General features: G+C 43.6%; 2 protein-coding genes across 2 annotated transcripts in view; one reads left to right on the forward strand and one right to left on the reverse strand.

The window, feature by feature from the left end:
• Window positions 1-12,721, forward strand: part of LOC126984078 (venom carboxylesterase-6-like) — an 88,732-nt gene that overhangs the window by 6,626 nt on the left and 69,385 nt on the right. The window lies entirely within an intron of this gene.
• LOC126984079 (doublecortin domain-containing protein 2-like) overlaps window positions 9,402-12,721 on the reverse strand; it is a 40,430-nt gene continuing 37,110 nt past the window's right edge. The window contains exon 9 of the mRNA XM_050837479.1: window positions 9,402-10,199. Coding sequence (XP_050693436.1) covers window positions 10,014-10,199 — 186 coding nt within the window. The 3' untranslated portion in view covers window positions 9,402-10,013. The remainder of the gene's footprint in view (window positions 10,200-12,721) is intronic.

Genomic DNA, 12,721 nt, shown 5'->3' on the forward strand with positions numbered 1-12,721 from the left:
AAAGGTGATGGTGGGTAAACATCCTAATGGCTGAGGGGAGGAAGAAGTTGGTGGTTGGGACCGGAGTAGGAAAATGTTTAAGGAGGTTTGAGCAGCCAACAAACCAACCGCCTGATTAATGAACGGCTCTTTACACTAACCTTTTATCGCCCCTGTCGTCAATTTCCTCCTCGGTCATTGTTTTCCCTGTGCAGTGCGTGATGTGAGTTTTATGGCTGCTTGCTCGCGTCCAGACTCTGTTGATTCGTTCGTTTATTATAGTGTGTGTTTGTGTGTGTGTGTGTGTGTGTGTGTGTTCAGAGAGGGTGCCTACACAAGCCTCAGTCAGACCAACACGGGCAACACGTATACGAAACACCATAACAAGCAACAAGTTCAGACAAGTTCGTGAAATCAGCCTTCCGGTCATGTTGGCAATACTGGCGTCGCGTATGTTGGCAGCCCTGGTACGGCCGAAGCAGCCAGAATGGAGGTTATGAAGGAGTAGAGTAAGTAGGCGTGGCTCATCAAAGTACCGCTGGGTCGATACGCTACTCTCCTTGCCGCTACTTCTTCACAAACAGGGAATGACGTAAATACTAGACAGCGGGAGGCACACGATCGTATTCCTGAACGTCTCGGAGCCGCAGTTCGTCTGTTTGAAGAGGCTGAAGTTGCTTGGCGCTTTCATGGACGGTTTCGTGATGTTGGCGTGGTTCTCATATTTCCATGGTTTTCTGACGTGTCCATGATCTTCCAAAGCTACGGTAGATTTCACCGAAGGACGACGGTATTACTCACCATCATCAGCAGCAGCAATAACAAGAAACAAATGAGAACCACGCTAGCGGAAATGATGGTTTGACTGAAGATCCACGGAAAATTTGCCCAGTGTAATAGCCCCTTAACGCGACCTCTGCACCCTGAACTGTTAAATCACCCATAAAAAGCCGGTTATTCTTCTGCGCCCTTTGGAAATAGTCGTGATGAATGCCCAAGACGTAAAGAGTATGGCCCACAGTGTTCTTAGGACTGCCAAGAAGTACCGCTGATTCGATACACTCCTCACCTTGCTGGTACTCCTTCACAAACAGGAAACTACGTAATTACTAGACGGCACGAGGCACAGTATTCTTAGGACTGCCAAGAAGCTTATATAAGTCTCCTGAGGGTGGGACTTAAGTAAATCTAAGTCAAGGGAAGAAAGTTAAGAGCACTGACATACAAAGCACCCATTACCAGTAGACACAAGCGGCAGATCAAACCAGAAGGCGCTAGAGAAAGTAATATAAATATGTGTACACGAGGCTGCGTAAGTTTCCCTTGTACTGATGGTGTGGTGGCCGATATTCAGACCCTCGGAAAGGAAAAAAATTATAAAACCCTCCATTTATTTTGAAGATAAGCCTGAATCATCTCGCACGTTGCATTTTACGCTAGTACGGTCGACGGTCACAGTTTCGTTTTCCCGCTGTAGGTTTACGCGTATCGGACCGGACAGCCTCGTGCAGCACCCTGGCACCCCACCCCGCCGGCGTAGGATGACCTCCCCACCCCCCCAGCCATCCCCTCCAGTAACACGATAGAGGATCAGCACCCTCGGCAGAATACTCTCTGATCCGCTTTGTGCCATCACGTTGGGAGCATAACGAAGCCAGTCTGCATGCGTCTCCTTCATCGCTGCGTCTATAGTGCTACACGCATGTATTCGGGTTCTCACGCATGTGTCCGCACGCGGCTGCATACATGTATCCATTGGGATAAAGCGGGACTGGAGCAGCGTTGACAAATTATCGTACGCATCACATTGCCTTTTCGTAGTTTTTGACATATAACTATTGCGAAAGTGAAAGAAAACCATCACTATTTAACATTTTCAGCGGTAACTTTAATTTTCGATCGTTATTTGTAAAGTTTCGAGAGTTTTAGGAATGAAAATGGTAAAAATACGATGTTCAGAGTACGACAGTTTGGCATCGCTGGATTACCGGCACGTGTGAACGCTCCCCCACTGGACCACCGCTGCATGGATGATGTCATTGAAATCTGCTTTGTCAAAATATAAACTTCATATTTCATTACTATTATTATCATCGGTGAAAATGGAAACCAGTATTAGTAGTAGTGAGACGAAGGTAAAGTTGGGGGCACACGCTATTGTTGCGCCTGGCCTCGGTGCTCATTTCCGTCGCATTGGCCCGTGAGTCGGTGGTTGGTATGAATCCGTCACCCCAGGACACAGGGTCAGAGGGACATCCGGTTCACCACAGTTTATCGCTCCTAATCCTTTCCTTTTTCGCATTTAAAACTCCTCGAAGATTTATTTTTTTCGCCCTAAGACTCTTGAAATTATGGAAAGCAGTTATTTTTTTTTCCCTTACGCGTGACAATCTGCTCGGGAAATCAAATTGTAGTCTCTCCTTCTTTTGCTCTAATATTCGTGTTTATAGAAAAGCAAAAGCAATATTGGGAGGGAGAGCGTGTGTGTTTTGCGTCGCCGCCGCCGCCGCCGCCGCCACCCTCCTCCACCAATAACAACAACAACGACAAGAGCAACAGCATAAATCAGCATAAAACAAACATATAGACACCCGATAAATAACTTTTTTTCACGATAATAACACGGTTGACGGAGCACCAAAACATGCATCACTGGAAAGTTATTTGTTTGAAAAAAAAAATATATATACATCTGTTCATAGCAAAGCATATGTTTCCCGTACCTGCGTTGGCGTGTGTGGCGTGGCGTCCGTTGGTAACATGACACCATCCGACGCATTACACGGCTTTTCGTAACAGCGTATTAAATAGGATTACCTGAGCTCACCTGACGATCTGAACTATTCCCACCCGACTCATCTTAACCCCTTGACTGAGAAGTTCCTATACCAGAAGACCTCACCAAGCAACAGAAATGGAACAAAAAGTGGCTGCTACAGTTTAATGAAGAAAAATATAAAGTCATACATCTTGGGAGGGGATATCCAGCACACCAATACCACATGGGAAACGCTCCACTATCCGCCACCGAGGAAGAGAAAGACCTGGGACTATATGTTACCAGGCTACCAGTGAAGGCCAAATCCGTGCCAATCGCAGCGGACGGGTTAAACGCTCCCATGAAGCTTTATAACGGGACTTAACTTTGGCATCCGCGAAAAAAAAAAAAAAAGAAAGAACGAAAAGAAAAAAGTAGTTAGGTGCCATTTTATCTTACATCAGTCTCGGTTCTCTTAATCTCTCCACCGTACAGTTTTATTTACTCCTTCTTATCGTGCGAATCTTTGTAATCTCTTTAAAATCATCTGCTTTCTTACTTCATAATCACGTAATCGCTCCTCTTTGTGCTTCTAGTATTTTATTCTTGCACTTCTGCGATATTTATATTTAGCAATGTCTTTTTGTGTGTGCTTTTTGTCTCCTCTTTGTCCTAACATTTCTTTTATTACGAGAGAGAGAGAGAGAGAGAGAGAGAGAGAGAGAGACCAACAGGTGTTTGAGGTGCCAAATTACACCTGCGAGATTAAAGAGATTAGAGGATCAAGGTGTGTGTGTGTGTGTGTCATTAATGCATCAAGGGACGAAATGATTATGGAATGAAACTGAGGCTTGTCTTTCCCATCTTAGCCTATCCCATCATGTGCCCCCTCTCTCTCTCTCTCTCTCGCTCTCTCTCTCTCTCTCTCTCTCTCTCTCTCTCTCTCTCTCTCTCTCTCTCTCTCTCTCTCTCTCTCTCTCCAGACACAAGAAAAATCATGATCAAGTTTCCACATCAGTCACAGTTTTAAGTTTATCAGCGTGAGTGACCTCGACAGGATTAGAGGGAGAAGGAGGAGGAGGGGGAGGAGGAGGTGATTAAGGAGGAGGTGATTAAGGGGGAGGATATCCGAGAGGTGATGCATGACGAGGAAAAGAAAAAAAGAAATTAGCTTAAGGAGGAGATAATGATGGTAATATTGGTGAATGGAAAAAAAAGGAGATGAAGGATGATGATGAGGAGGAGGAAAAGGAGGAGCAAAGAAGAAATATCAGATGAGGGACGAAAAAGGGAAAGAAAAAAAACTTGTATATACTTAGAGGAAGAAAAATAAGCGTGTGGAGGAGGAGGAGGAGGAGGAGGAGGAGGAGGCCAAGTAAGAGAAAGTGGAGGAGAAGGAGCAGAAACAACATGGAGAAGAGGCGTAAGAGTGAAGCGCAAGGGAGAGGAAGAGGAAAAGGAAGAGGAAGTGAAGGAGAATGAATAAGGAAGGAAAGAAAGGTGAGGGTAACACATAACACGACAACTCTCCTTCAAAAATCTCTGGTTACATGAGTTTTATTGGTTATAGGATCTAATATTACCATTTTTTTCATTGTTGCTATCATCGCATCTTCCCCTCAAGCCAATATCGCAATGTACAAATGACGAACGAGGGCTTTACAATCTCATATCGCCACTGGTGACGGTAATATCGCGACGAGTCATAAGAGACACCACTTGGGGCAGCTTAAAATGGGGTTGGAATTCATTAACCGTCACTTGAATCCGTCTGGTTCGTGATTGTCAAATTACGAGCGAAAATTGAGCAGTGAGGCAACCACGATATCCAACCACGATACCCAACCACGATATCCAACCACGATACCCAACCACGATACCCAACCACGATACCCAACCACGATACCCAACCACGATACCGTTTTTATCAGCACACCTCTTCTCCTGGAATTGACCGCTCTTTTGGCCACTCTGTAATCTTTAGGAGCAGTTATTAGTGGGCTTTTTTTGTTCATTATTGTTTTACTTATTGTGTGTGCCTTTGAACTGTCTCCTGTGCCGTAAAAAATACCTTTCCTCTTTTTCCCTCGAGTGCAGAAAGGTGGGGTCCAACTTGCGTGCAAAGTCGGGTAAAGAAGTATCGGTTAAGTGGTACCTGACGAGGAGCGGAGTAAGAGGGTTGGAACATTTAAATCAAACTTCCGACGGCGACCCGATCCTCTTCCCCTCCCCGGCAAGAAAAGTTTATTACGTCGTGGAAAGAAGGAAAAACAAGGGACGGGAGTTTGCATGAGAGTTTGCCGCAATCAGAGGGAGTGGGAGGGAGAAAGGATGCCCTGGTAAAAGAGGCAATTGTGACGGGAAATGGACAGATAACAGCATTACCATTTACCATTTAAAGGAGATGAAGGTGACAGGTAATGCACGCGAAAACCACTCACCTAGGATTGGAGACTGACTGAGTTGACCGTTATTTTGAAGGTGGAAGAGGGAGGGAATGCAACGGGAAATGGACGGATAACAGCATTACTATTTACCATTTAAAGGAGGTGAAGTTGACAGGTAATGCACGCGAAAACCACTCACCTAGGATTGGAGACTGACTGAGTTGACCGTTATTTTGAAGGTGGAAGAGGGAGGGAATGCAACGGGAAATGGACGGATAACAGCATTACCATTTACCATTCAAAGGAGGTGAAGGTGACAGGTAATGCACGCGAAAACCACTCACCTAGGATTGGAGACTGACTGAGTTGACCGTTATTTTGAAGGTGGAAGAGGGAAGGAATGCAACGGGAAATGGACGGATAACAGCATTACCATTTACCATTTAAAGGAGATGAAGGTGACAGGTAATGCACGCGAAAACCACTCACCTAGGATTGGAGACTGACTGAGTTGCTCGTTATTTTGAAGGTGGAAGAGGGAGGGAATGCAACGGGAAATGGACGGATAACAGCATTACCATTTACCATTCAAAGGAGGTGAAGGTGACAGGTAATGCACGCGTAAACCACTCACCTAGGATTGGAGACTGACTGAGTTGCTCGTTATTTAGAAGGTGGAAGAGGGAGGGAATGCAGCGGTGAATCACTTATGTTTGACTCGAGGTGGACAGAGTTTAGCATCAATAGGAAATAGGAGAGAATACAATGACTGTCAGAGGATAGGATTGATAGGAGAATGAAGGAGAGACAGTACATTGGTGGTCAGAGTTTATCATTACGAGGAAAGTGAAGGAGAAAGGGTGAGGGAATACAGCCATGTTTGACTCGATGTGGACAGAGTTTAGCATCAATAGGAAATAGGAGAGAATACATTGACTGTCAGAGGATAGGATTGATAGGAGAATGAAGGAGAGACAGTACATTGGTGGTCAGAGTTTATCATTAAGAAGAAAATAAAGGACAAAGAGTGAATTGATGGTCAGGGTATATCAATAATAGGAGAAAGAAGGAGGTAGAACTCATCAGTAATATCCGAGATGTACAGAATTCACCTACCATTAACACGAGGATGAAAGGGATGGAAAACAACACTCAACTCCTCATGAATGGCAAAACATGGGCTCAGCTTACGAAGAGGGAAGGGAGAGCGAGCGAAGACATTGTTAAACTCTCAATGCATAATGGAAGACAGACAGTTAACAATTTGGAAGTAAAGGAAATAATGTATCAGAAAGCTCTTAATTCATGATGGTAAGTGGACAGAGTGTAACCATCGTTGTCAGATTATCGTACTCAGAGCATAGTATTTACCGGTTTCTGATCCCTTACTATTGCCAAGAAACATCAGGAATTAACTATTTTAACGAGAATTATAAATGAATCTTGTTATTTGGGCCCAGGAGACAGTTTTTGGGTCGGAGGTTGGTAAATAGAAGAGGTTGAGTACGACAATCTGGCAAGGTTGAGTGTAACATTGACAAGAACGGAAAGAGATGGAGAGTATTTTTGATTTGAAGATTGGAGAGGAAAGAACAGAGGTGCAAGGATAAAGCAAAGCAGCTGAAGACGAAAGGACGGAGACGCAAGCAGTAAAGTGTAGCGGCTTCTCCTTAATTAACGACGCAGTACAACGGAACAAAAACTAGAACTTGGAGAAGAAAACGAGACCGAGGACAAGGAGATCAGAGGAAACACCTTTGAGAGAAAAAAACGTAATACCAGATTATGAAACCCGGAGGGAGAGAAAGACGAGGGAAGGAGATTATAGTTGCAGCTCAGGATATACGTTATGTGACATTTTGAGCAAGAAATAGTTACTTAATGTTGCCAACCACAAGAAAAGGGGCTTGGATGTTAAAAGTTGTTTGTATTTACGGTAATTTTGGGGATTTATTGATTATTGATGTATTTTTTTTTTTGGTGTATATATTTTACTCATTATTTTATTATTTCATTGAATACTATTTTCTCTCTCTCTCTCTCTCTCTCTCTCTCTCTCTCTCTCTCTCTCTCTCTCTCTCTCTATCTATCTATCTATCTATCTATCTTTATCTATCTATCTATCTATCTCTTTCAATATCTTAAAAGTGTAGGCAAATAATAATATATTCACATAGGTCAAAACAAACCCACTGAATCTTGGAAAAAATGGTTGACTGGATTTGAGGCAGAAAATAAAGTATCCGCTCACACTCTCTGGGTCTCCGTGAAGAGTCGAGGGAGAGAACAAAAGCAGGATCTGAAGCCCTTTTTAATTATGTCGAAATAAATATAAAAAAATACGCAACATGTAAGGCAAAAGGGAGCCACAAAAACCACGAAAAAAAAGTTAAGCTGATTAATTAAGGACTGAAAACAACACGTCCTCCATTTTTGAGTTTTTTTAGAAGAGTCAGAAAGGAAAAAGAAGAAGAAAAAAAGAATGAAAAGAAGATGAAGGGACAAAAGACATTCATTGGTGCTTCGAAAACAAAACAAAAAAAAATGTAAAATTAGGTAGAACAAAAAATATTAAAAAAACGCAGCCACAAGAAACATGAAAAAAAAAGTTAAGCGGATTAAAGATTGAAAAATGACACTTCCATCGACATTCTCAAGTCGTTCAGAATATTCAGAAACGTAAAACAGAACTGTCGAAAGAAAACCAGGAGGAAACAACAAAAACTCATTCACTGGTACTTCGAAAACAAACATAAAAAGTAAATCTGGTAAAACACAAAACCAAAACGACTTCCATAAGATTGTCAGGGAAGAATTAAGACTTTGAGACGGAACGAAGAAAAAATCAGGTTAAACGCACACACACAAAAAAAGGCTTCCGCAAGATTGTCAGAGAAGAATTAAGACTTTGAGACGGAACGAAGAAAAAATCTGGTTAAACGCACACACACAAAAAAAGGCTTCCACAAGATTGTCAGGGAAGAATTAAGACTTTGAGACGGAACGAAGAAAAAATCTGGTTAAACGCACACACACAAAAAAAGGCTTCCGCAAGATTGTCAGGGAAGAATTAAGACTTTGAGACGGAACGAAGAAAAAATCTGGTTAAACGCACACACACAAAAAAAGGCTTCCGCAAGATTGTCAGGGAAGAATTAAGACTTTGAGACGGAACGAAGAAAAAATCTGGTTAAACACACACACAAAAAAAGGCTTCCACAAGGTTGTCAGAGAAGAACCAAAACTTGACAAGAAGGAACAAGAGGAGTACTTTCAACCACTCATGTTTTAGCTTATCTCGGCGGCCCTACTCAATCCCCCTTTGACTCACCCTTCTGCCTTTCATCCTCGAGAACCGGCGGGCGGGAGGGGAAGGACTTGAGGGATGGAGGGCGAGAGAGAGAGAGGTTACTGGTGGTCATTCTGCGTCAGGAAGGAGAGGCTTGGGAGTGTGTCTGACGCGGGGGAGAGAGATGAGGAGAGAGAATGACGAGCAGGGAGTGAGTGTGCCTGACGTAGCTGCCGGAGAAGGGGAAGGATGGAAAGCGGTGAGAGAGAGAGAGAGAGAGAGAGAGAGAGAGAGAGAGAGAGAGAGAGGTGAAAGAGTAAGATATATAAAATGGAATTGTTACAGTCATCGTCCTTGCAGCAGCCTCGGTGTTCCAGAGGTGAGGAGATGGAGCAGACTGGCCACCTCCTGCTAGGCTATATTGATGGTGTTCAGAGCTAGCAAAACAGATCTATAACAAATATAAATAACAAATAAGATATACAATAAAAATACCTAACAAATTACAAAATAACAAGTAAACTACCGAAGGAAATGGAAATAGGAAAGGAAGATAGAAAGAGAGAAGTGAAAATAGTTAAGAAAAATTAATTGACCTCTCTTTTGGCTACTCTTTACTTTTATCTTTTATAGGAGCGGCGAGTAGCGGGCTTTTTTTGTACTCTTTTTGTTGCCCTTGAGCCGTGTCCTCTGATGTAAAAAAAAAGTATAATGGGTATTACTCTTACTTGTTGACCAGCTAATTATTTTTAAGCACCGCGAAGCCGAGTGTAAGTCACAACATTTAAGCTAAACAGGATCATAAAGCAAAACGAAGACAAAATTTACTAGTCATGCGGAGGCTGCCGGGCCGGAGGGGAGGCGAGGGGTAGGGTCGGCTGAGGCAGCATTCATCTTTGTTGAGAGAAAACGAGGATATGTGTGTTCCACGAAAGCAGACTTGGAGTTTTGAGGTAAAATAACAGAATAATGTAAAGCGTACACGATTTATTGAGCCACGCGTCACTTGAAGGATTAGTTTTCTGTATGTAGTTTGCATTGGAGCACGTGACGGCATCCCCAGCGTACAGCAAGAGCCACATTGTTGGAGTACGGCGGACAGGCGAGGGCAGAATATTCATGCCCCATCACGCCCCACTCCAACCCAGTTCAGTCACAGCATCATTGCCTTGTGCTACATACAACACTGGGGTTTTCAATCGTGTATCGAACTTAACAAGATGGAAAAAAGTCCTTCCATATTCTTTAGTGCAACATACGTTTATAAATATATACTATCAGCTTCGGCTATGTATATAAATAAGTATATTGAATCAGCTTCGATCTGCCATCCCACGCGAGGCGAAACTTCTCAAACCTGATACGGAGCGAGTGAAAGGACCGAAGAGACTTTTCTTTGGACGACGTTGAAAGGCACACTAAGCCGGGCTTTGCCGCGGCGCTCATCTCCCGCAGCGGGAAAAAATACTGTGGCAAAGACCCAACGGCGCGGCGCGTGTGTCACAGATACATGGGACAGATACACAAGGAAATAACAGAAATCCTTCGGTTTACTGTCCGGCGTAGATCAAAGCGTCGCGCTCGTCTCCTCTCGACGCTGTCACGCGGCGTAGATATCCTCCTGCACCTCCGCGGCATCGAGCAGGTCCACAGGCAGCTCGATGTTGGTGGCTGAGGACTCGAGCACCTCCTGGGCGGCGTAGTCATAGCGGCGCTTGGCCTTGTACACGCCGCCGTCATCTGTGTCGTAATCCACCTCAATGGCGCGCGTGGCGGGGCGTGACAGCTGCAGGGGGAGAGAAGAGGCGAATGAGGGGGGAAGATTAACAAGGCTACAAAAGAGTCGGGGAATGAGACCGGAAAGCAGGCTGAGAAAGAGGAGTGTGAGGGAGGAAGACGTGGCGGGGCGTGAAAGCTTTGTACGAGGGAAGGCGATGAGTGGTGGAGAGAGACGTGGGGGCATGAGGCGATTGTTAATAAATACGAACAAGACGGAAAGAATAAGGGTAAGAAAAACACACACCTTGGCAGTAAAGATGAAGGAAGGAGGACATAAAGAGGAGAAAGTTTCGTATGCGAGAGTAAACACCGGAGAGGAAAAGTAATATAAAGAAAAAGAGAGGATGAAGAAGAGAGAGTGGAGAAGGCGGGTGAGGGTTTACGAGAGGTGGTGGAGGGAGAGGCGGAGAGTAAGAGGAGAGTTAGCTTAGGGGGAGAGAGGAGGAGAGGAGAGTGGTGCACAGGAGGGAGAAAACATACGCCTTGGTCCTCCACACACTTGCTTTCCTCTCTCCAAACACTCCTTTGTTTATTCAAGGGAAAGCTAAAAGAAGCTGTTCATTTTTAATCCTCGGTCCGATGTTCCTGCTTCCCTGTTTCTCTCCCCCTCTGTGTCTGTCTGTTTGGCTGGCTGTCTCCCTCCCGTCTATACATGAAAATAGGAAAAGTCTGCTGGGATTTCAGACCTACATCGGATATGAAGAATTATCAAGTCAGAAAAAACAGCTTTGTGAATATGAGGCAGAAAAATTCCAATCCATCTATGATTTTTTTCAGGGAAGCATCAGATCTATTGCCGCTAAGCCCTTCCCGCTAGGAACAAAAATGCGAGGGATAGTGAAAGGGAATATTACTGACTTGTTAAAAAAAATAGACGAATGAGGAAAGGGAGAAAAAGGCAAATGAAAACAGAGGCGTGACTGAGAACGAAAGGAAAAAAAAAATACAATTAGCTCGAAGACTTCACTTGTTGATGAGGGGAAAAAGAGGATTAGTGTAAGCCTAGACTTAAAGATGGCGGGGCAGGCATGTTCATTAGGGAGAGAGAGAGAGAGAGAGAGAGAGAGAGAGAGAGAGAGAGAGAGAGAGAGAGAGAGAGAGAGAGAGAGAGAGAGAGAGAGAGAGAGAGAGAGAGAGAGGAAGAGAAGACAGAAAGAAAGAGAAAGGAAGACAGAAAGAAAAAGAATGAAAGAAAGAAAGAAAGAAAGAAAGACTAAGAAAAAAGACAGAGATAAAAAGACAAAGAAACAAAACGACAAAAAAAGAAAAAAAAACGACAAAGAAAGAAAAAAAAAGCAGAGACAGAAAACAAGACAAAAAAATATAAGAAAAAAACGAGAAATAAACAAAGACTTAAACAAACAGACAAAAAGAAGAAGCTAAACAGAAAGAAAGAAATAGAAAACTAGATAGATAGATAAATAAATAGATAGCGTGATTTTGGTAGGTAGAAAGATTCATAGATAGGTCGGAAGGTTGTTGGATAGGATTAGACAGGTCGGTAGGAAAGGTAGGTAGATTGACAGGGTACGCAGACAGTCTCTCATCGGTAATGTACACCTTTCCTTCACCAGTCCATTGTCATTACTCAGACCTGTGTAAGAGGAAACGCTACTTGATAATTAGGCTTGTTTACTTAATTTGTCTCCCTCTCTACCACTTAATTCTCTTCCTTCCTCGTCCTTGTGTTCTCTTCTCCCATCACAAATTGGTCTCCCTCTCTACCACTTATTCTCGCATATTCTTTCCTTCCTTCCTTTCTCGTCCTCGTCTTGCCTTCTTCCTCTCTACCACTTAAATCTCGTATACTCTTTCCTCTCCTCCTTTCTCGTCTTTGCCTCCTCTTCTTCCATCACAAATTTGTCTCCCTCTCTACCACTTATGTCTCGCCTATCCTTTCCTCTCCTCCTCTCTCATCCTTGTGTTTCCTTCTATCATATTCTTTCCTCCTTTCCTTTCTCTTCCTTGCCTCGCCTTCTTCCATCACGAACACGGAACTAGATAATGCTGGTGCTGTTGATGTAAGGCTGAAACGAAAGCCTGCTACGCCCTCATCAAAGGCTCAATTATTATCCTTATATTACAATTGTATCCCTTTCTCTCTGATGTGTTGCCATTTTTTTTTGTTCCATGCTTTGTTGCTCACTCGTGTCCATATATTTAATAGGAACTCTGTATCATTAAAGGAGAGGTTAGTAATGCCAGTAAAAAGAAAAACTACTGTGTGAAATCTGCAATAAATAAATAAATAAATAAATAAAGTACAGGAGCAGAACCCACGGTGAAAATAGCCCTTCTTCTTTCCGCCTTGCTCATATCTATCTAACAATCGCCTCACGACCCCACGTCTCTCTCTCCACCACTCAATCGCCTTCCCTCGTACAAAGCTCTCACGCCCCGCCACGTCCTTCTCCCTCACACTCTTCTTTCTCAGCCTGCTTTCCGGTCTCATTCCCCGACTCTAGTGACAGAAATGCCGCTACAAAGGATATACTTCGCTCTAGCAACTGAGCGGAACTGAGCTTAACC

This window comes from Eriocheir sinensis, chromosome 55 (assembly GCF_024679095.1).
Source record: "Eriocheir sinensis breed Jianghai 21 chromosome 55, ASM2467909v1, whole genome shotgun sequence".
Lineage (NCBI taxonomy): Eukaryota > Metazoa > Arthropoda > Malacostraca > Decapoda > Varunidae > Eriocheir > Eriocheir sinensis.